General features: G+C 38.5%; 1 protein-coding gene across 1 annotated transcript; it reads right to left on the minus strand.

The window, feature by feature from the left end:
- Positions 1-18605: 18605 nt before the first annotated feature.
- LOC127412915 (Golgi-associated kinase 1B-like) lies at positions 18606-24826 on the minus strand. The gene is given in 5 exon segments (XM_051649635.1): positions 18606-20679; positions 22006-22232; positions 22368-22582; positions 23184-23982; positions 23984-24826. Coding segments are annotated over 5 exon segments (1482 nt in total). The 5' UTR covers positions 24017-24826; the 3' UTR covers positions 18606-20471.
- Between the last annotated feature and the right edge of the window lie 664 nt (positions 24827-25490).

Here is a 25490-nt window from a genome sequence, read left to right on the forward strand (position 1 = left end):
TAAAAAAAAAATAAAATGAAAAAAAAAAAAAAAAAAAAAACATGTACATACAGGTGCATCTCAATAAATTAGAATGTCGTGGAAAAGTTCATTTATTTCAGTAATTCAACTCAAATTGTGAAACTCGTGTATTAAATAAATTCAATGCACACAGACTGAAGTAGTTTAAGTCTTTGGTTCTTTTAATTGTGATGATTTTGGCTCACATTTAACAAAAACCCACCAATTCACTATCTCAAAAAATTAGAATATGGTGACATGCCAATCAGCTAATCAACTCAAAACACCTGCAAAGGTTTCCTGAGCCTTCAAAATGGTCTCTCAGTTTGGTTCACTAGGCTACACAATCATGGGGAAGACTGCTGATCTGACAGTTGTCCAGAAGACAATCATTGACACCCTTCACAAGGAGGGTAAGCCACAAACATTCATTGCCAAAGAAGCTGGCTGTTCACAGAGTGCTGTATCCAAGCATGTAAACAGAAAGTTGAGTGGAAGGAAAAAGTGTGGAAGAAAAAGATGCACAACCAACTGAGAGAACCGCAGCCTTATGAGGATTGTCAAGCATATTCGATTCAAGAATTTGGGTGAACTTCACAAGGAATGGACTGAGGCTGGTGTCAAGGCATCAACCACACACAGACATGTCAAGGAATTTGACTACAGTTGTCGTATTCCTCTTGTTAAGCCACTCCTGAACCACAGACAACATCAGAGGCATCTTACCTGGGCTAAGGAGAAGGAAAAACTGGACTGTTGCCCAGTGGTCCAAAGTCCTCTTTTCAGATGAGAGCAAGTTTTGTATTTCATTTGGAAACCAAGGTCCTAGAGTCTGGAGGAAGGGTGGAGAAGCTCATAGCCCAAGTTGCTTGAAGTCCAGTGTTAAGTTTCCACAGTCTGTGATGATTTGGGGTGCAATGTCATCTGCTGGTGTTGGTCCATTGTGTTTTTTGAAAACCAAAGTCACTGCACCCGTTTACCAAGAAATTTTGGAGCACTTCATGCTTCCTTCTGCTGACCAGCTTTTTAAAGATGCTGATTTCATTTTCCAGCAGGATTTGGCACCTGCCCACACTGCCAAAAGCACCAAAAGTTGGTTAAATGACCATGGTGTTGGTGTGCTTGACTGGCCAGCAAACTCACCAGACCTGAACCCCATAGAGAATCTATGGGATATTGTCAAGAGGAAAATGAGAAACATAAGACCAAAAAATTCAGATGAGCTGAAGGACACTGTCAAAGAAACCTGGGCTTCCATACCACCTCAGCAGTGCCACAAACTGATCACCTCCATGTCATGCCGAATTGAGGCAGTAATTAAAGCAAAAGGAGCCCCTACCAAGTATTGAGTACATATACAGTAAATGAACATACTTTCCAGAAGGCCAACAATTCACTAAAAATGTTTTTTTTATTGGTCTTATGATGTATTCTAATTTTTTGAGATAGTGAATTGGTGGGTTTTTGTTAAATGTGAGCCAAAATCATCACAATTAAAAGAACCAAAGACTTAAACTACTTCAGTCTGTGTGCATTGAATTTATTTAATACACGAGTTTCACAATTTGAGTTGAATTACTGAAATAAATGAACTTTTCCACGACATTCTAATTTATTGAGATGCACCTGTAAGTATTCACAGCCTTAGCTCAATACTTTGTTGAAGCACCTTTGGCACCAATTACAGCCTCAAGTCTTTTTGAGTATGATGCTACAAGCTTGGCACACCTATTTTTGGGCAGTTTCTCCCATTCTTCTTTGCAGGACCTCTCAAGCTCCATCAGGTTGGATGGGGAGTGTCAGTGCACAGCCATTTTCAGATCTCTCCAGAGATGTTCAATCAGGTTCAAGTCTGGGCTCTGGCTGGGCCACTCAAGGACATTCACAGAGTTGTCCCGGAGCCACTCCTTTGTTATCTTGGCTGTGTGCTTAGGGTCGTTGTCCTGTTGGAAGATGAACCTTCGCCCCAGTCTGAGGTCCAGAGCGCTCTGGAGCAGGTTCTCGTCAAGGATGTCTCTGTACATTGCTGCATTCATCTTTCCCTCGGTCCTGACTAGTCTCCCAGTTCCTGCTGCTGAAAAACATCCCCACAGCATGATGCTGCCACCACCATGCTTCACTGTAGGGATGGTATTGGCCAGGTGATGAGCGGTGCCTGGTTTCCTCCAGACATGACGCTTGCCATTCAGGCCAAAGAGTTCAATCTTTGTTTCTCATGGTCTGGGAGTCCTTCAGGTGCCTTTTGGCAAACTCCAGGCGGGCTGTCATGTGCCTTTTACTGAGGAGTGGCTTCCGTCTGGCCACTCTACCATACAGGCCTGATTGCTGGAGTGCTGCAGAGATGCTTGTTCTTCTGGAAGGTTCTCCTATCTCCACAGAGAAATGCTGGAGCTCTGTCAGAGTGACCATCGGGTTCTTGGTCACCTCCCTGACTAAGGCCCTTCTCCCCCGATTGCTCAGTTTGGCAAGGCGGCCAGCTCTAGGAAGAGTCCTAGTGGTTCCAAACTTCTTCCATTTACTGATGATGGAGGCCACTGTGCTCATCGGGACCTTCAATGCTGCAGAAATGTTTCTGTACCCTTCCCCAGATCTGTGCCTTGATACAAACCTGTCTCGGAGGTCTACAGACAATTCCTTGGACTTCATGGCTTGGTTTGAGCTCTGACATGCACTGTTAACTGTGGGACCTTATATAGACAGGTGTGTGCCTTTCCAAATCATGTCCAATCAACTGAATTTACCACAGGTGGACTCCAATCAAGTTGTAGAAACATCTCAAGGATGATCAGTGGAAACAGGATGCACCTGAGCTCAATTTTGAGTGTCATGGCGAAGGCTGTGAATACTTATGTACATGTGATTTTTTTCTTTATTAATTTTTAATACATTTGCAAAGATTTCAAACAAACTTCTTTCACGTTGTCATTATGGAGTATTGTTTGTAGAATTTTGAGGAAAATAATGAATTTAATCCATTTTGGAATAAGGCTGTAACATAACAAAATGTGGAAAAAGTGAAGCGCTGTGAATACTTTCCGGATGCACTGTATTGTCTTGCAATGCATGCAATTGTGGCCTATTCTGTAAAATCAGTAACAGTACTACATTGAAATAATTGACTGTGGATTATGGGATGGATAACAAAGGCTGGATTATGGTTGAGCCAACAGGACTAGGTAGATTTGGAGATTTGTGGAAAACCTAAACTATTTGAACTCGAAGGGTAATAAGACACTAGCCTATTAAAAAGCATCTTGGGTCTCTTTGTGCTGATATGTTTTTCTCCATAGAAATACATTTGATCTTTCTACAAATCCAACTTTTTTAAGAGTTCTGCATTTTTCATTTATTTATTTTTTATATTGGAAATATTATAGGCTTATACTATATACTCAACTTCCACACTAAGTACGCAAGTTCAGTGTGTGGTATCTGGGCTGGCTTGGGAAGTAATCTATTTCACAAGACCAGTCACATTCAGAATACTGTAGACATTTAGCAGGAGCTCCTCAGAGGGCCATTAAAAAGGTTTAATTGAATTCTGTCGCCAGTTTTGACTCGACCAAAGAGCAATGGGAACAGAATATTTATCTTGCTCCTTTTTGATTGGAGTACCCTTTACTCTAACAAGAAAAAACAGCTTTCATATCTTACTAACATTCAATTCTCAGTATTTACCATGCACTAAAAGTTAACAGAATGCAGAACAACATGATCACACTGGAAGTCGACTAAATAATCCAGCACCCTAACTTCAAACCCCTTCTGCTGAGATACTGACAAGCACTATCAGACATTTTTGTTTTGTTTGACCAATGGCAGATGGGGGTGTATTCAGAAAACAAAAAAAGTTTATTTTTCCTATTCCGTTCGGTGGTGCAGAAATTACATACTTCAGCTTTAAATTAGGCTGCATCGTTTATGTTAATTATTGTCATGTAACTGATTATGATCATGCTCATTATCATGTACTGGTGTCTGACATAAAACCACAACACCCACAGAAATACTGCTCAAATATCTTGATCACCCTCTGCTTTGTAAGTGTGCATATATGTATGTGTTTGTATTGTATGTATGTGTTAGATCTGACATTCTTAAAATATTATTATAGTATTTTATGTTTTAGCCATTCACATATTCTCTATCTATCTCTATGAAACAAGGAAATTGTGGGGATATTAGAGCAAGGACTGTATTAATCCACCTCAAATTAACTGGACAGAGCAAACTCAGCAAAGCTATAATTTGTATCTATACTCTAAATTAAAAAAATCCCTCCGCAGCTCCCTTCCTCTCTTTTTATTTTAAAATTACATGGCATCTGTGTCAGCAATTTTTCAGACTGTTCACTTGAAAATCATTTTCTGTGAGATAACTTTTAAAAACAGTGCACTGCTTTAAAACACACTCTCTTGGTTTATCTTAAGCAACCTTGGCTAGGCAATAAAAATTTTATGTATCCCAGAACTTCTAATGTTTTAATGGAAAGGGGGCATGCATTCAGCCTGACAAAATTACTCTCTCTAGTAACAAGAGTGAGAGGTCACATTTGGTATTAAACAAACTCAGTGCATTTGTGGCTTGATGAGGAGCATTTTGGATTTTAAAACTTGTTAAGTCAATTGCAGAGAAGCACCGCCCTCCAATGGCCATTTAAAGCAGGGGTTGTCGACCAGGCACCCAAACCCAGACACTCAGCCAACCCAGGAACCCCCAGTGTAAAAATTAGATTAAATTCTGCAAGGAAAATGATGAAGTAATTGAATGAGGTATGAGATCTTGATAACCACACTGAAAAAACAAAACAAAAACAAAAAACACTGAATCAACCTTAATACATAAGGTTACACCAACAACGATTTTAAAGGATAGATCAGGTAGAAATAGCAACCAAAGTTGACTATTGCAGGTTACCACTTTTAACAGTGCAGAACAAGCTGTTGTTTAATATATATATATATATATATAATACGCTCTTCGTATATTGTAGATTCATTGGACACGAGGAGTTATTTTGCAATAAAGTAGTAAAATGATTAAAAATTCAGTTCACTCCTGTTTGCCTTTTGTCAGTATCCCCTGTTTGCAGATGTTCACAAGTGTTTCTGAACACCCATGAATTTCTTTACCATATAATATCATTAACATATTACAGGATCCCTCCATATCCAGGCAGTCTGAACTCTTCATGGCTTTGAGAGAGTAGAGACAGTGAAAGCTGAATATTCAGCTCCAGTTGGCTTTTCTCTGTCTGTGCGTTTGTGAGGCTCTTTTATGTGACGAATGATTCAAACCAGAAGTTGACTTTTCTGTGGCACAAAATGTTCTTGAATCTGTCAGCTGGATGACTCATTTAGCACATTCACTCTAGTTTAAAGGAACTATTTGTCAAAGGAAGGAACAAAGTACCATAATGAGAAAAAGTGCATGCCATTTATCCCTGACTCATCTAAAATAAGAAAACTGAATATGAACAAACTTCAAGGAACTCCAGACTATTTTTTTCCACTCTTGCAGCCTATAAAATATTTATTTGCCATTCTAATGTCATTAAAGATCCTTTCTGACTGTCTTTTAATATTTTGAACACCACTCTGCTGTCTTGTTTGGTACATCCTGGGGTACTCAGCAATGTTTACATCCCCCATGTACACTAAATATAGACCCCCTAAACTACACTGATACAGTAAATACACTGACAGATTAGCCTGACCCTGGACAAAGACTTGTAATGTAGTTTCTTGCTACGCATGGCCAAGAGTTGGACCAGTTCACATTGCTGATGAACCTCAGGAAATATTATTGAATCATACAGTATAGGTTTGTCCCTGAAATTTTATTATTCTTGCTCCCCCTGAGAAACTCACACAATCGCTCAGTTTTTCCTTTGCTGCTGAAACAGTAAACTGATTTATTCATCTCTGCAGTCCAATCAAGGGTCTGTGTAACTGCTGGTTAGATCAAAAAGGTCTAAAATACCTGAAGAAAGCTATCCATTAGCATTCCCATTAATCTCAATTGCGGTTGTTTTTATCAGGCTGTTGACAACTTACTGTTGGTCTTGTTAAAGCAGGTCTGATGACCAATGAGTTGACTGGAAATGTAAATGAACTTTTATACTGACAGCACTTAACTATTATCAAATCGTTTGAACTCATAAATGTGTTATTATAATCAATCATTATAACACGTTTTAATCTGCTGTATAGGATGTAACTGACAATGATACAACCCTACATTTTTACCGCCAATGCTATGACAAAGAGTTTTTAGGGTGATGGTCCAATGAGACCCTCAGTTACAGCTCCTATAAGATGACATAAAAGTGTGATATTTCTTTATTTCCTCAGATAACTGCTCTTCCTTTTCTCTAAAGGCACACAGAGATTAACTCTGAAAGTTCACTGCCCTCAGCAAGCCTTTTCTGCAATTGTCAGTTTGTCACTGTCAGCAGAGTGTGCCAAGCACTCAGCTCTATAAAACTGGAAAAGCAGATACTTCTGGGGTTCAGACTGACAACCTGGCCTCCCAGTGGTAAGGCCCTTAAACCTCATGCCAAACAATGACATTCAGACCAAGAACAGAAAGCACAATTGGGACATTGATTTTCACTTTTGAGACTTTTGAGGCAAGCAGTGTTTGCAGATGCTCTGATTACTACTTGTGATTCAGTCACCAAGATGTATCATGATACCAGGTGTAAATGGGGTCTAAGTGATTTCTGTTCAGTAGATTAGTTCTTTTTTTTTTTTCTTTTGTTTTTGAAACTAAGTTCAGAAAGGTGTTTCTTGTGTATGATGGATATCGCCTTTGATGGCCAGCTGATGCTGATTTATTCACTGCTGGAAAGAGCTTCAAGCAGCCTAAGTGTATAGTGTCAGAGAGTGGGCTGTAAAGATTATCTGCACACAAGCCCTCTAACATACCGCTGTGAGGCAGTTGCCATGGGAACCAGCTTACAAGTGAAAATTCCTCCTCACAAAGATGATCTGCAGATAGTGGTGCACACACCTTTTAATTGCTTACTTCATACTGTTGCACAGTATGAGAATGAGAAAGAGAAGGAGAGTCAAAGACAGATAAACACACTGAGTCAAAAAAGCTTAATTCATAATAAACCCAGGATCTGTTGGGGCATCAGCTAAGGCCTGGCATCTTTTGCCAACATCCTACAATAAAGGTTATACTTTGTTTAGCTTTTCCTTTTCATTTTTACATGTAACTTTTTATAGTTTTTCTTTCAGTAAATGTTAGCTCACTTAATAGCACAAAAAGTTGCCTTTTGCAGCTAGATAGTAAAGTTTGAAGACAAACTATATGTTGGCTTGACCAAGCCTTGTCTGAAAGTTTAAAATAGTTGGAAGAGTTGGAAGTTTGAAGGTCTTAGAGTCAGACAGACAGAAGGAACATCATACAGATAGACAGCCAGCTGCAAGAAGTCCTATGCAACCCTACCCCTTGCTTGTTTTTATAAATGGCAAATTGGTTGCTAGGGTAACCCCATTTTGTTGCTAGGCAGTTACAAAAGTGATACTGAAATGGCTCCTTCTACCCTGAGTCAAATGAATGAAACCAGAAATCTCTATGATGTTCTGGTGCAGAGATATGTGATTTGTTACATGGTTGCTAGGGTAACCACATCTGGTTGCTAGGCAGTTACCAAGGTGATACTTACCAAGGCTCCTTGCCATCTTGAGTGAAATAAGTCAACCCGGAAATCTCTATGATGTTCTGGTGCAGAGATATGTTATTTGTTACTTGGTTGCTAGGGTAACCCCATCTGGTTTCTAGGCAGTTATCAGGGTGATACTTATCAAGCCTCCTTTCCATCCTGAGTGAAATAAGTCAACCCGAAGTCTCTACGATGTTCTGGTGCAGAGATAGGTGATTTGTTACTTGGTTGCTAGGGTAACCCCATCTGGTTGCTAAGCATTTACCAGGGTGATACTTATCAAGGCTCCTTGCCATCCTGAGTGAAATAAGTCAACCTGGAAGTCTCTACGATATTCTGGTGCAGAGATATGTGATTTGTTACTTGGTTGATAGGGTAAGCTCATGTGATTGCTAGGCAGTTGCCATTGTGATACCAAGAAGGCTGCTTGCTGTTCTGAGTCATACAAGCCAACAATATAGTCTCTACGACATTCTGATCCTGAGATACCCATATAAGTGGGTCAGTGGGGTTTGGTTGCTAGGGTGCTCTAAATGGTTGCTAGGGCGTGGCTAAGTAGTTTCCATGATGATACTTGAAGACTGATTGCTCACCCAATTCAAACAAGCCAACTCTCATGTCTCCAGGACATTCTGATCTGAATATATCACACGCAGCCTTTTTAAATGGAAGTCAAAGGGGTTTGTTTGCTAGGGTGCTCTAAATGGTTGCTAGGGCATGGCTAAGTAGTTTCCATGATGATACTTGAAGACTGATTGCTCACCCAATTCAAACAAGCCAACTCTCATGTCTGTAGGACATTCTGATCTGAAGATATCCATCTAAGCCATTTTGAATGGCAGTCAGTGGGTTTTGGTTGCTAGGGTGCACTAAATGGTTGCTAGGTTGTATGCAGTTGCTAGGGTGTTAAAGTGATGGAGTGAAAGAAAGAATAAAAAGAGTGGAGTGATGGAAAGATAGAAAAGAGAGTGATAGAAAGCATGAGTGGTAGAGTGATAGTAAGTAGATTGAATCCTCTAAAGGAGTTATTACAGGGAAAATTTTTCACACCTTGAATGGGAGTCAATTTAAAATCAGTCCTGTTTGGAAGTCTGATACGGGAATACCGTAAGTCCGATCAGTTAGAAAAGAGATAGCAACCCGAGTCAGTTTGAAGGTCTGTGGCGAGTTTGGTGTTTGTAGCTTGAAAGCTCTAGGAGGAGATACTGTTTAAATTTTGGCTCAGAAGAAGAAGAAGAAGAAGAAGAAGAAGAAGAAGAAGAAGCTTAAATAGTAGATCAGTATGTTGGCTTGATCAAGCCAACATAATAACTGACTAACTTGACATGATTTGTTAGATGTAATTTTATTATTATTATTTGCAATTCCCTCAAGCTTTTTAAAACATTTAAAATCAATTTGATATCAGTGAAACCTCTTTCAATGGAGTTACTTCATCAGTGTGAAAAAATTAACACATTTTCATCTTGTATTGCAAAATGTTACATACTAATTATACAACATGTATTAACAATATAATTTATTTATTATATTAGACTAATGTTGTATCTGTAAACAATAATTTTGTAATGGTACTAAAAATTATGCTGTTGACCATAACAGACCAAAGGACTCTATCATTAGACAGTAGATGGCAGTATAGTTTCATTTTAGACATGTCTGATCAAAACTTAAATTTGGATTTAGCAGTTTACTTCCTGTATGTGGCATGAGTGAAGTGAATTACCAGTCAAATTTTTAGCTCAGGGCTTAGAATAGTCACATACCCAATATCCATTCAGAATACAGCTGATGGATGTTTTAAATCTGTTTTGACTTTTCATTCTGCTAAAGCAGCAATCCTCTTATACATTATTTTATGAGTGAAAAAAAGTTTAACATGTTAAAGTAAACTTTTTAGACTAAAATAATCTCTTTTCTAAACCAAGGCTTTCATTAAAGCAATATCACACGAGCCAGAGTACTGTATGGCCCTACTTCAGCATGACTGTAACACAGCCACAAATGTGAGTATGATATTGCTTTTATACAACAAGTTAATAAACAAATAAGGAAAAATTAAGGACTGTCACAAAAAAATGCATTTGTGCATGGAGCTACTTTCTTACACCACGGATCAGAATCTACCGTTGCTAGTTCAAAAGATGTGCACACGCCTCTGTTACTTATTCAGAAACATCACTTTAGAACTAGTAACGATGGCTTGGGCTGTTTCTAACAAGTTATTGAAGAAACAAGAATGTGTTTATGTGTTTGAGAGACAGAGAGAGAGAGAGAGACGCATGACTGAGCTTTTGTGATTACCTGTGTCTGTCGTGACTCCCAAGCAGTAGTATAGTGTTAGTCAGCTTGCTGAAGATAATGGGAATTCTGGTCAAATACATCCTATTTTCTCTGTGTAAAATTAGCCATCCGAGCAGGGATCCTCCTTGAGTATTTCGTGGTAGCCGGTCCGCAAGAGTCATTTACTATAGAAACCGCTCTCTCCTCCACCATGTCGATTATATCTCCTCACAAAGTGGAAAATCTGGTATCAGGTAAGCACCTTGAGTATGTTTTTGATTACTCCGTCTGTTGTGTCTCTCAGCTGTGATAAGCTGAAATGCTGAAGCTGTTCATTTAACTGTATTTCCCAGCTGTAATGTTGTTGTAGTAATCCAAGCGATCATAGAGTGAGAGACAATGCCGATGACTTAAAAGAAACCGCTCACTGACTGACCTGTGCTGACTCAATACACGTCAAACTTTATTGGCTCACAACAAATTGTCTTTTGTCGCCACCTGCTGGCTAAAATCTTTAATATCACAGGGAAAAATTAAAAGACACTCATCTAGCTCTTTTACACATCTGCGCTGCTCATACACTTTAGTTTAGAATGCCTCAAACACAAGCGGAGTGATACAAACAGTGAAGTGTCCGAGTGCTGATGGTGTGAGACATCAATAATCTCTCGTCCAATCAGATTCGAGGACCGGAACTAACTGTTGTATAATATAATATATCGACTGTTTGAATTGCAGGCATTCCAAAATGGTTTATATTGGATGTTTAAAATGGATTAGATGGCAGAGTCAGTGTTGCCAACTTAGCGACTTTGTCGCTAGATTTAGTGACTTTTCAGACCTCTTTAGTGACTTTTATTCAAAAAAGCACCTAGCTACAAATCTAGCGACTTTTTAGACAAACCTTAGCTACCTTCCGTAGAAGAAAGTCGCCAGTACTGCCCCGCGAGCGCGTGGTCTTGCTTTCCTGCCCGGACTCAGAGGCACACCTCTCTCTGCATCTACTCTGTTCAGTGAGACTGACAGAGAGCGAGGTGAGCAGGCGAGAAGACGGAGCAGCACAATCAGTTGACCGCACGGCAGCTGACATAGACGTGAATGAGCTGCGCATGTGCAAACAGTGTTGTCAAGGACCAATCATGAATCTGTATTGTTTTTTGTAAACATGCACATCGTTTTTTTTTTTGTAAATATGCGCATAGTGGTTTGTTATGGCTGAGTGCTGTGTGAGAGAAAAGATAAGAAAGTTTCTGTCGCTTCTAACTTTCTCTCTTAATGATTGATAGATATAGGGAATTAATAGGGTATTACAGTATGTACGGTAAGCACAGAGAAGCAAACACATGTAAAGGGCGGACACTATGCAAAATTCAAATGAGACGCGATGACATCACAAATATGCTAATTCACGCATGACGTCATCTAGCGACATTTAGCGACTTTTCGAGCAGGCTTTAGCTACTTTCCATTGAAGCTAGTTGGCAACACTAGGCAGAGTGTCACAGTCTGTCTCCCTCATGTTTTCCAAGGACTCTTATTTTGAAGTTTTCCCCTGGACTACATTTCCCATGGTACACTGCCCTCATCAGCCATCTGTTCCCCATCATCCTCACCTGTCTTCCATTCCATCCTTAGTTCCGTTTGTGTATAAATACCCTCCTGTTTTGTTCATTGATTGTCAGTTCTTGTCTGTGTAACACTTATATGTTAGTGTGTAGTTTATCTGGTTCTTTGTTGATATGGTTTATGGTTATCCACGTTGTTTTATATCTTCATCTTCATTAAAGAATGTAAATTGATCCATCGCCTCTTCCTCATCTCTACTACACACAATTTGTGACACAGAGTCTAAATTAAACTTTGATGTCTCACTCTCCTTGACCAGATATTTTTAACCCATTTGCTCCAAAGCTACCATCGGGTGTTGCCACTATTTTTGGGTGGCCAGACATCCTGTTTTTCCCAGGACAGTCCCATTTTGAAGCACTTTTTCTAGTGTCCTGAAAAAATCGTGTTTGGTCCCATATTTCCCCTCTCCTAAAAATTCTCTATCGCCAATGTGGCTTTTTCAGTCATGTGAGTATTCTAATCAAAGGTAGCCAAGGATACAGCTTGTAAAACCAATAAAATCACACTGTGTTATTTGAAGTACATGATTGGATTAAACTATCCAATCACAATCCCCTATCAATAGACGTCCAGTTAGTGAACTGTTTGAAAGAGCATACAGATGAAATTGCGGCTGGAAAAATGTAAAGGAAGAGTGCATGTACATTTAAAAGGAGTCACAGACAGAGCCTAATAAAGTAAGGTGTGAGATTTTTGGAGCTCGCTTTTCCATCACCCATGGAGGCCGCACCAACATCGCATAGCATGTTCATACAAAAAAGCATGTGGATGCTGCTAAAAGCGATTTTTTTTTTTTTTTTTTTTTTTTTTTTTTTGTGAAGCAAAGTTCCAAATCTGACATGCAAATGAAGGACTTTTTGCTTATTCTGTTGTGAATTTGCCATAGCTTTGACCTGAGAAAAGTCTTGCAAGCCAGGCTGGAGGAATCATTCATACCCTCTTACATTAAAAAGCAGTTGGATGCCCTAGTTGAAGCTGGTGACATGCAAGCAGATTATTTTTTTTGTACAGTGAGAAGCTTTTATTCAGCATCGGTGGATTACCTCCAAAAATGGAGCCGCTCATTGGAGAACACAGAAAAACTTGAGTGGGCCCTATTGAGAGACATCCCAGAGTGGAAAGACATTCAGAGCAGCCTCAAACACTTCTACTCCAGAATCACCACTCTCAGTTTGATTGACAAAACCATGCTCTTTGATGAGTGGGCTTGCTTGTAAAACATTGTCACTCGTCGCATCACTGAGTGGAGCATGAACAAGACGGCCATGTCTGAAAGATGGACAGATGTTTTTTCGTGAGCTGGAGAGAAAGACCATCAACTTCGGAGTCTTAGCCAAGGTCGTGGAGTTTGTTTTATGCTTGCCTGAGACATCTGCATCTGTGGAGCATGTTCTCATTAATGAGCGCAGCATGGACACCGGATAAATCTCAACTCAGTGTAACAGTCATGAAGGCAATGCTTTTCGTACATTTTAATTTTGGACTGGACTGCTCTGCATTTAATGATAAACTCTTGAAAGACAAGCGCACATTGAGACAAATTGCTGCCAGCAAAAAGTATGAGGTGACAACAGTTACAGATGAAGATGCACCCTCTACTTTGCACTGATCTGCACCTAGGTAAGGATACGTCAGTTTAACTTTTGCTGGGAGGGGGCTGTCCCGTTTTTCACAATCAGGAATCTGGTCACCCTACACTATTAGGTCAGACATTCATTGACTCAAATAAGACAGTCACTCATTAGAAAATAAAAGTTGTGGTTGGGACTAGGAGGCACCAATCCTGCATCTGAGAGGGATTACAGTAGCTAAATAAGTCAGCTATTCATACTATTCTTCATAGGATTATCTCAAAATTGGGATTGTTGTATGTGTAATTAAGAGTCTAGAAATTTATCTTTTGGGATCATGTTCGAAGTTGCTTAGATTCAAAACTACATCACCCCAATCACACTTTTACATGGATTTAGCTTTTCCTGGAATGTAGACTATTTCAGTCCTAACACAGCAGAAGAGAGAGAAAAATTAAGCTAAGAATGACTACACTGAGGTCTGCTGCTTTACTTCCTCTTGGCCTCAGATGACGTTCAACATCAGGAATGATGTTTTTGCCTCCCTGTCTCTGGTCCATCCTGCCACATTAGCTGGCCGTCTGTTCCAGTCCAAGCTGCCCATTCCTGTTTGTCTTCCTGTTTGAGTCATTGCCCAGAATGTCTTCCCAGTATGTAAAAAAAAAAAAAAAAAAAAAAAAAAAGAAATCAGTGCTAATTTGATTTTAATGCATTCTATAGTATACAACTCTCTATCTTAAGCAGCTATTGATCAAACAGTTTAAAAGTTTACCCAAAAATGAAAATACTCTCATTATTTACTCACCCTCATGTCATTCCAAAACCATATGCTGTTATTATGCTGCTTTTTTGTTAAGAATTTTCACTGCTTTGACTCAAGTTATATTGATGAAAAAAAAAAAAAAAAACATTTACATAAAAAGTTTTGAGACAACAGATAAAACAATTGACAAAACTGTTCGATTTAAATAATGTAGACTTGACAAAAACATGTGTCAATTCAACTTAAGTATACAAATTGATACAATGACAACTTAACATGTTGACTTGAAAGTTAGCTGTGTTATGATTTTTGTTTGTTGTACTCAATTTTTGGGGGTTAAAACAAACATTAGGGATAACAGTGAAGCTCCAACACACACACACACACACACACACACACACACACACACACACACACACACACACACACACACACACACAAAGAGATCGATACTTATATAGTTAGCCAAAATCATCACGTTCATAGTTAAACAGTGAATATTATGACTATGCTGTAAGCAGCTAAATGTATATATTTCTGTTCAGTAACCTTAGTTTGATTAATGCTCATTAGTTATGCCTTCATCCTCACTGAACTCTGTGGATAATCATAGTTTTTAAAGTTATGGTTGGTAAATTCAACTTTTTTGGATTTGTTCCAAGATTAGTTTATGTTTGCCATAACATCCAGCAGCTGTCTTAAGTCTTGATTTACATACTGTTTCTGTCCCAATTGGATCCAGCATAGATTACAGCTCCCAAATAGATACCCTCCAAAGATAACCTGCCTTGTCCTTTATTAGCTGCTACTTCAGCTGAAATAACTAATAAATCAACTGACACAACAATAAATAAGGGGTTACGTGCCTCTACATCACTCATATCATACTGCATCTATCAAATGTTAGCTGTATCAACAAGTCAATTAACCACCAGGTTACACATTCATGGTATTTCAGGATACTGACTGGTTAAACTAAACCTAGTTATTATTACATGATGGCTGCAGTAGCACTAGTCATTACTTCAGTCTAAAAAAAAGGTACAAGTATCCTCAAAAATCTCTAAATACATTTTCCACTTGTGGAAATGTTTATCATCTGAAGTATAACTTGATCCAGAGAACTTCAAAAAAGATGTATTAAATAATGTTCCGAAAAAGCAGATTAAATTTGTATGCAACTGTCACTTCAGTGCTGACTTATTTCGAGCTGTAATGGGTTCTAAAGGGATATCTTTTGTTACGTCTATATTTAGTGAAATGACATAGGCTCCTCGTAGAGCAGTGTCTGTGTATAAGGGTAACAGGAGCACAGATGATTCAGATGCCAATGTGAGGCAGATGCTCTGGCCTGCTTTTCTGAACATATGAATAAGTGGATTGTGCTGGGTCCCCTAATCTAGTTTTCATGTGGTGTTAACCCCCAACACGTGAGGACAGAGGCAGCATTAGTCAGAGCTTTTGTAAACATGCCAGTGACTATTCTCTCTCTCTCTCTCTCTTACACACACACACACACACACACACACACACACACACACACACACACACACACAGAGAGAGAGAGAGAGAGAGAGAGAGAGAGAGAGAGAGAGAGAGAGAGACTCCCATGCACAAAGCCATGCACACATCATTACCTCACGCATAGTTTATTTTACTCTTTGTTCCATGTGCATTCCTGTCAGGCAGACTAAGGGAGCAATGGTATAGTGTTAAGAGCTAAGGACAGAGTAAGAGAGATTCTATGAGACCATATATTCATGCTTGATTTTCTATTGTTAGGAAAGAGTTAAATGGCTTCTATCACACTGTTAGATCTGACAGCTGCACACAGTCCCGAAAGAGAGATTATTTTTGACAAAGTGAACAGAATAACTGAAGGAATCCTGGCTGTCTGCCTCAGGCGTGTTGTGCTGTTTTTATACGCAGATAGCGTCTTTCCTTTCCAAGCTAAAAACCCAAGACCAACATGCATCTTAGTAAACTTCAACTGTGGCACAATTGAAGACTTCCTTTATCTCATCGCAGAATGCATTTTCAGGTTACAACATACCCTAATGCGTGGAAACCCTTCAAGATGAGAGATATTTTAACCTCCTTTTATGACCATCTGTTTTATTAATTTCAAGTTTGGCTTCACATAGAGCATATTAATGTTGAGCAAGACTTGTCTGCCAGAGGATAAACTGAGAGGGGGCAAATGTTCTCTTGTTATGTCTAGAGCCTAATGTTATCATTGCTTGTGTTATTATCTGATGATTTCTACCCCTTTGCTATTCTCTCATACCCAAATACATCTGTCTGCCTGCCAAGTGGAATGTTGCTGGGCTGATACTGTCATAGCAACAATAAAAAGAAAAATACTCAGGTGAGCAGTAGTGTAAAATTCCTCTCCATACTTTCACATGCTTGAGCAATGGAGCCAGTCAACTGGTTTGGGCAAACTAAAGGAAATTTTATGCCCTGAAGTTTCAAAGTACACAAAAATGTGAGATGTGTTAGGATGTCAACATCAAGGCAAATATAATTAACATTTTCAAAAAAGTCCCCCCGAACACTTCCCCCATCTTTCATTGGTTGCACAGATAGTCCCGCCCCAAAATCATGGCACTGGTTAAGCCAGTGTTGCTACTGTAGGTGAACTGGTCAGGATGTTCAAACAAACAAAGCAATGTTTGCCCCAGTGCTACACTTCTCGGGAGAATCCACCTTTGAATGTCTTACTTATAATGGCATGAATTTACATCTCCTTCTTTAACTACAGTCACAAGATAGATGATGAGATGGATTTTTTTTTAATTAATGAGATGTTCAGCTGTCTTTTACAAGTCTGTTTAAGGTCACACGCTATGTTAAACAGAGAAAGAGAGAGAGAGAAACAGAGAAGAATGACTACTTTGTCCCCATGTTTGGATGCAAAATGTCCATGAAATAAAACCAGCTACTAAGAAAGGAAGTACAATGGATAACACAAGTGGAAAATAAAGTGTTATAAAACAAGATGTGTGGTCTTGATATATCATACCAGCAAAACATGTTTTACTTTCCTTAGTCAGGCTGAAGAAACAGACAGGAAAGTGATTAGATTGGAATTAAAGTGTCAGCTGATAGGAATGTCATTACACTTCGGGCTTTGAAATAAAAATAAGGTCATATGCAAAACCAAAAGAACTCTTTCATATACATCAGGGAGGGTTACACATGAAATATGGCCAGCAGCATTTACTTGTGTTTACAATAAAGAAAATATCAGTTATTTGGGAAAGTTTGAATATTCACATTTATTTAGCAGACACTTTTATCCAGAGTTCCCAGCTACTGTATTTAGGTAGAACATGCTATAGTGTTGAGAAAACATGTGGAGGATGGAAAATGAGTTTGCTTAGCAAGGATGACAAACGTGAGCACTTAAGCGTTCTTCTTAGAATGTCTGAATATCATCCAGATGAGGAGAGTTGATTTGACATTCCGAATGACCTGATTTTGTCTGGTAAAGGATCATGGCAAGACACAGTATGTCCAGAGAGCAAGGATGCATTCTGGGTAGTGCTGTCAAACATTTAGTTTTTTTACTCTCATAAAAGAGCCCTTGTATGTGCATATTTCTGTGGTTAAGTATGCATGTCAGTAGTTCTATTCGACTTTCAAAACAGGTCACTTTAGTCACTGAGAACGGGATTGGAAACCAAAATGCAAATGAGAGGATCAGCCAAGGAGAAAAATATGACAGCTGAACTCAGCTGCACTCTACTAAAGTATAGCTGCACTCAATAGACAACTGAACATGAGAGCTGTACTGGTTCCAGTACAAAATGAAATACAGTATTGTCCATATTTGTTTAATGTCAATAACTCAAATATGCTTTTCACAGTATTTAACAGCCTGTGTGACTGTGACGAAATTTTTCCAAAATGATATTACATGGCTCCTTACATGTATTGTGGCAATTCTCAAGTGAAATGTTTCACCGAGTGGTGCTAAAAGTGAGTTACATATTCTCCCAAACTGAAAAGGTCTAGAGGGTTTGAATTTTTGAAATAATAATAATAAAAAAACAAACTACCTCCCTAAACCTTAAACCTAACTAATAAAATCTTGAAAAACAAATGTGACATGAAAAACACAATTACTGAAGCAACCACTTTTAATTTTGTGGTGCGTTTATGTCACTTATCGTGTCAATTTGCGTGCCCTTCAGGACTCGTATCCCAGTCCTTTGTGTTGCAAGTGCAGCGCTCTATCAGTTGAGCTGCCTCACAATTCGATTATACTGGAACAAGCTTGTGATTTTAGTTAAATATGTAATGCAATCGTTACTAGGTATCACCTTAAAAGTACTAGCATTGTGTGAGGAACGGCGAAAAGTGTTTAGTACTGATAATCTGTCATTTTACTCGTAATTTGTGTAAAAGGGAGTAAAAGTCATTATTGTAGCACCTCTAGTGTTCATTTGAAAGTGCTGCAATACGTACTACTAGCCACATAAAAATATTTTAGTAAAAATGTAGACCAGGTGGTATTTAAAGGGTAAATGTGCTTTATCAAAGTTAGCCATTAGCAAGCTGTGATATACAAAAAAAACAAATAATAAAAAAAATCATTTTAATTACTGAAGTGAATGCATCACACACACAAACCTTAATCTACAAAGCGTTTACTATTTTTTTCCTTTCATCCATCTCCATGTATTTATAAAAAAGTAAATACCATTACATTTTGTAATGCTTAATATGGAACATTGTTTATTGAAGTCTGTTTTTACAAAAGCAAATAACATTATACAAAAAATAAACACTTCTAAGAGCACACTAAATACTGTCATTCATAATAATAATACTTATTTTCCATCTTGAGGATAATAAACTCTTACACAAGTGCAACATTACCAGGTTGATTTAATACTACACTGGTGCTACTTTGGAACTGTCAGCAACTGAAACATCTCTATTGCAACAGATAATACACTGATTATAGCAGGAACAATATTTAAAAGCAGAATTGCTGAATACTGAGAGGAACATGCGTTGATTATAAAGTGGAATTAAAAGTTTAGTAGGCAAGTTTTAATGGAATACCACTGAAAATGTTCCTTCTCCCTAAAAAATATCTCTGAAATACCTGTAGGTGTCCTCAGAAACAACACCTATCTCTGTGACAACTGCTCTGCAGACAGCAACACAGAATCTGACTGCTATTGTTTAGCCAATTAGAAGGTTTTGAGGAGCTCTCTTCCTGTCAGCCAATTTGAGCATTTAGGTTTGCTTTCATCAGGTTTGCTGACAGGGTGGGATTAAGGGAGTGCTAAATCTGGTGGAGGCTCACTTGGGAAACATCGTTTACAGCACCTTTAACTTGTGGAATGTCAGTGGTGCCCTAAACCCTGTATATAGCATTTAGGAGAACCATGTATGGTCAGCACTGTGCTTAGAGTGATCTATACAAAAAAACATTTTTTTTTTTTTTTTTTTTTCTAGTTAAGCTGAATAGACAGCATTTGTGGCATAATGTTGATTACCACAAAAATTTATTTTGACTTATCCCTTCTTTTCTTTAAAGAGCAAAAATCTGTTACAATGAGACTCAATGGAAGTTAATGGGGCCAATCTGTAAACATTAAAATACTAAAAGATTCAAAAGTATAGCCACAACACATGAACGGTATGTGTTAACATAATTTTAGTGTGATAAAAATCGGTTACTAACCTTTTCTAAATTATTTCAAATTTTACAACTTCTTTGCCATGATGATATAATGACAACAAACCCTAAAATGACTGTAAAATTATGATTTAAACAACTTTACAGCTCAAATAATACATGAGTTTTAACAGAAGCATTAATTGTAAGTGCTTTTATGAAACTATAAGCTTTCTGCCTTTAAAGTCTCCAAAAATTCAAGTAGGTATAGCTGCAGGCCAGAGACCTCCAAATGGGGTGGAATCTCCAAAAGAGGGCGGGGTTACTCCAAAAGGGGTTGGGGTTACTCCAAACGGGGGTTGCGCCAACTCCAAAAGGGTTAAGGTTAGGGAAAGGGTTAGGTTGGGGATCCCTATATCTTTAATGGCTATTTAGTGCTCACGCCCCTTTTTGAGAGCTATTCCTGCAGCTATACCCTTCTCCAAAAATTGGCCCCAATCGCTTCCATTGTAAGTGCATCACTGTAACCTTGATTTTTGCTTTTTTTAAAGTAAAGGAGGGACGAGTCGAAAATACATTTTTGTGGTAATCAGCATTATGCCACAACTGCTGTCGATTGAGCTTAACTTGTATTTGACCCAGGATATTCCTTCAGTGCTCCTTAGAGTGTATCAGTGAAACATCAGTGGGACTCAGTTGCATGTTCTTGTCTTACATGAGAGCTGGACTTACAAAAACACAAAGTACTCTTCATTACTGAATTGCATACAGTTTTGACTGACAGAATTTCAATTCAGAAGGTCTACACTTGCATACCAAACAGATAAAAACATCAGCATTCATTGGAAACCAAGAGGATGGTGGATCACCTTACAGTGTAGACAGAAATGTTGTAACCTGAAGCTTCATCTGTCAAGAGTTCATAGGTACCACTTTAATCCCATGGGCATTGATGTAAGTGAGCAAGACTTTGGCTCTTCTCTCAATAACATCAATTAGTTTTTCAATGCCTTGACGGCCACCCTGACTCTCCCAGTACTGCTGGTCTAGGAACAACGATTGCAAAAGCTTTTCCCTGAGACGCTGAGATCTCAACACAGATACTGACTGGTCTGGTAGCCTGAAGGAGGAAGGGTAAAGAATATTGTTATGTAACAGATTTTTTTTTTTTTTTTTTTTTTTATGTACTCTGCAATTATAATACAATGAAATTAAAGGAATAATTCAATGAAAAATTATATTTATTCTATTATGTACCAGTAATCACTCTTGTGCAGTCTTAAACTCGCATGACTTTCTTTCTTCTGTGTATTACAAACTAAGATATTTTTAAGGCTAAGATATAATGTGTTTATAGCCATGCAGTACAGTGCAAGTCAATGGGGTCCAAAACTTTCAAGCTCCAAAAAGGACATAGAGACAGCATCAAGCTAATACATATGACTTTTGTTGTTTAATCCATGTCTAAAGCTATACAACCAGTTTTGGGTGAGAAACAGGCCAAAATTTAACTCCTCTTTCACTTTAAATATTGACATCTGCGGTCTCCTTGGCACAATCTTGAGAAAAGTTTGATTACATATCCTTGCGTCAAGCGCAAGGTCCCCATTGTATGAATATAAAACAATTGTCCTCTTAAAAATATCTTTATTTGTGTTCCACAGAAGGAAAAAGTCAAACGAGTAAATGAGAGAAGTAAAATTTTTGGGTTAAGTATTCCTTTTATACTGATAATGAATATGAGGAAATAACCACCTTTTCTCATTTACACTATAAAAGCATTATATATGTTTATGCATGTTTAATTTCTAAAACTCAGTGTTTACATACTGTTTTCACAACCCCCTTAAACCACATGGTGTTGAACACTGAGATTTTGATTGGGCAATACCCAGCTGTAATGCAGAATATAAAAGCTGGGTACTCAAAACACAGCAATGGCCCACCAGCTCTTCTGATTTATGTTATGGCACAAGTGAGCTTGCACTCCCACAGACTGAAATGGCAACTAGTTCCCAGAAGTATCACATTAGCAGAACTGCCAGCAGAATCCCTTAGCTCAGACAGCACGTGCCAGAATGTTTGCGTATGTGCTTGCATATGTCTTCAGTGGTGTTGCGGAGGTGTTGGCTAACTGAAAACCTAAACTTGTGGCCTCACAGAAACTAATACTTCGTTGCAGTTTGTTCGATTGTAACCACAGGCTGTCCAGAAAGAAGAGATTAAGAGACTGAGATATCCCGAATTAAATTTTATGAACACATTATTGCCAACAGTATTTGAATGTGGGTGTTAATAAACATTTTGGATTTCATCTTCTCTTGTCCTTACAAGAAACTTGTAAGGTTTGTAATTAAATCAAAAGATCAGGAAAGATCAAGCTGCCATATCTAAACTATAACATTCTCAGTGAAATATGTCTATGTTTTTTTCTAGTTTTACTCACTCTTTAATCCCCTCTAGTAGTTTGAAGTCCAGATTTTCCTCATCTCGGTCAAAGTACCCTTTGTTGTTAAAGAAAACCAGGTGGTGTGGGTCATGTCTGCGGTGGACTATATGGGTGAGCTCTGTGCTGTCCTTGTCTCTACATTCTCCATGGTGACCAAGCTCAACACAGGTGTCCTCTGGGCGGGGCTTGAATCCACAGCATTTTCTATCCAGTCGTTCATAAATCTGTGAAGATACACAATGCCATCTTATTTTTGCTATAAGGATTTGAAAACCTAATTCAAACTATAACAAATACTTAATGTCTTCTGAAAACATGTTGCTCATAAGGATACAGGTGCAGAATGTGAAGTAGAGTACCTGCAGAAGGAAATCAAAGACTACCAACTTGCTCCATTCATGGTGGTGGATGCTGGTGCAGCTCCATTCTGGTTTAGGGATGACACCCTGATGCCAGCACTTGTACTTAAGAGAGGCTTGGTATGAGCTCCAGGTCAATTTCTCAGAGGGTTGATCTGGATCAACAACTGGGCTTATAGAAGAATCCCACAAAACTACTGGACAAGGCTGACCATCTGAAACAAGATGGATATTTCAGTGTATAGCCATCATATTTGCTTTCTCCATAGCAAGCAGCTTGTGATTACACTGAAAAAAAGTAATAATGCAACAATGAAAATGCTAAAAGTATTTGTACAATTAGGAGACACTAAATGAATGAATTGCATTGCAAAATATGACAAAATATCAAAGCAAGTGGCATAAATATGATGCTGGACCTTTTCACAGAACTAACTTCACTTTACTTGCTATTTTTGCAATTACTTCTAACCAACTCTCAGGGGTGTTTTAGCAGAACAACCACAAGTGTAGTATATCACATTAAACATGGTCCCAAATTAATTTGGGTATAGGAACTGAAAATTCCTTAAGTTTGACAACCACAAGCACAAATTGTCTCTATTTTGAACAGTATGCTATATATAGCAAAACATCCTTCTTACAGTAAATGCAACTTGGTTTGATATCTAATGCAATAAAAATGCAGGCTATCAGTGTCAATGTGCGCCTCAAGTATCCAAATACTTTGGGAGCCACTTTTTGTTTGCAAATGGTTATTCCTTATTAATTACACAATTGCAACTTGTGCAAAAAAAATAAAATAATGAACAGTACCTCCAAGAGAGTGGAATCTTCTGCTTACAGTTGGCAAAGTTCTGTTCAGTCCCAAGACCCTGTCCAGATGATAGGCAAACACCTCACTCATGTCCAAGGGTCGTTTGACAACACCGCAACATTTGCGACACCCATCAGCATCGTTCGTGTGATTTGTCACACTTTTAAATAAAATTAAAGAAGAAAACCCCCGAGGTGTCACTTCTTCAATATGCGTGATTTTACTGTCGGCAAGAAAGCGCATGGCCGCGATGTCATCATTGCTGAACCATGGAGGAGCTCTTTCACTGTATATCCTGATGGCTGAATAATCACTGCCACCAAACCGGTCCATTTTATGAAAGAGTTGCTCAGAATATCCAAATTTTTCACTGATGTTTGCATTTTTGTGCCTCTCGACCTTGTTCGCTTCGTCCAGTGTGCCATCCTGTGCGCCCTGATTTCTGACTTTAACTTTCTTTCTCCGGAGTTTGGGTCGCACTGTGCCTCTGATGACGGCAGGTTTGTGCCGCTTAGATTTGAGCGTTATATACACCACATTAGACCTAGTTGGGATAAAAGATTCATTTGCCTCCCTATCCCTGACTCCATCAGTTGGGTGCTGGTCGGTTTTACTCTGAGATCTCCAGAGGTTGGAACTTTTGTCTTGGTGAGAAGACGCGTGACTAACATGAACCGTGAAAAACAAATACACAAAGCACACAATAGCTATAATCAAATATTTTCTAAATGCGGAATATCTTCTACAGCAGTTACAAACTTTCAAAAACGATTTGGAACAATAAATCATTTTCCCCCCCGACATTTTCAGGACGAGTCAAATAGGTATCCATTGGTATGCGTTTTACGCATGATTTAGGGGCCGTTCAAACAGAACGCGTTCTTGAGCTAAAAGAAAGCTAGATGCAGCGACAAACAACGCTGGAGTCTCGAGACGCGCTTATAAAAGATGTCGTTCTTTTTAACCTCGGGTGTTATATTTTATACCAATCTGTCCTTTGATAATCAAATTACCAATGTTTGTAGAACAGCATTCTTTCACCTCATAAATATTGCTAAATTACGACACATGCTCTCTGTTGCTGATGCATGGGTTCATGACCTCAATACTAGATTATATTATTATTATATTATTTGTAATGCATTACTGGGAGGATATCCAGCAAGATCAATAAATAAACTTCAATTGGTTCAAAATGCATCCCATTTTATCGTCGTTACACTGGCTACCTGTTAAATTTCGTATTAATTTTAAAATTCTGTTAACTACAGACAAAAATTTGAATGGTCTAGCTCTGCAGTACTTAAGTGACCTTCTGTCACGCTATATTCCATTACCTTCATTAAGATCACAAAATTCTGGCCTGTTTATAGTTCCTAGAATATCAAAATCCACAAAAGGAGGTAGATATTTTCCTATTTGGCTCCTAAACTATGGAATAGTCTCCCTAACACTGTTCCAGATGCAGACACACTCACTCAGTTTAAGTCTAGACTAAAGACTCATCTATTTAGCCAGGCATACACCTAATTTATCCTTCAACTCACAACTAGGCTGCCTTAGTTAGGTCTGCCAGAACCAGAAACCAGAGACATTAATCATGATCTATAACTCTGCAATAAATTGAATGGCATCTATGCTAATATTATTCTATTTGTTTCCCTGTCTCAACCTCGGGACTCCTATCCTGAGGTCACCAGAACCGGCTGGATTCAGCTCCATTCCTGCTTCGTGCCACAGTCGCCTTCGGCTTGCTCACTGGGGTCTAAATACAATTATTATTTAATGACTTATTTTTAAACACAATTCACAATTGTATTTTATCAAACTACACAATGATGACTCTAAGACTTTACAAATATTACAGTTTCATTTTCTGTTAATGCATGATTTTCTGTAAAGCTGCTTTGAAACGATGTGTGTTGTGAAAGGCGCTATACAAATAAAAATGACTTGACGACTTGACTTGGCATAGCATCTAAAAACATGTCGCTCCTGCAAGAGATGCTGAAAGAACAGCAAGACGCAACCAGACGTCGTTTTGTGCATGTTTACATTAGCCTACTATTTAAAATAAAAAAATAAAATATAATAAATAGAAAAACAGTGTGGACGGATGCAAAAACACACCCCTAAGTAGATTCTTGCTTCCATGTTGGAACAGTGCGTTTCGTTTACATGTTGGTGGTAGGCCTATGTGCATGTAGGCTATCTCAAGAAGCTCTGCTCAGCACAGTATGAATGGAGACAACTGTCCAGGTGGAGATAAACCCAAATAGTTAAGAATTCTGCTTACCTACACTGCA

The sequence above is a fragment of the Myxocyprinus asiaticus genome, chromosome 22 (genome assembly GCF_019703515.2).
Source record: "Myxocyprinus asiaticus isolate MX2 ecotype Aquarium Trade chromosome 22, UBuf_Myxa_2, whole genome shotgun sequence".
Classification (NCBI taxonomy): Eukaryota; Metazoa; Chordata; class Actinopteri; order Cypriniformes; family Catostomidae; genus Myxocyprinus; species Myxocyprinus asiaticus.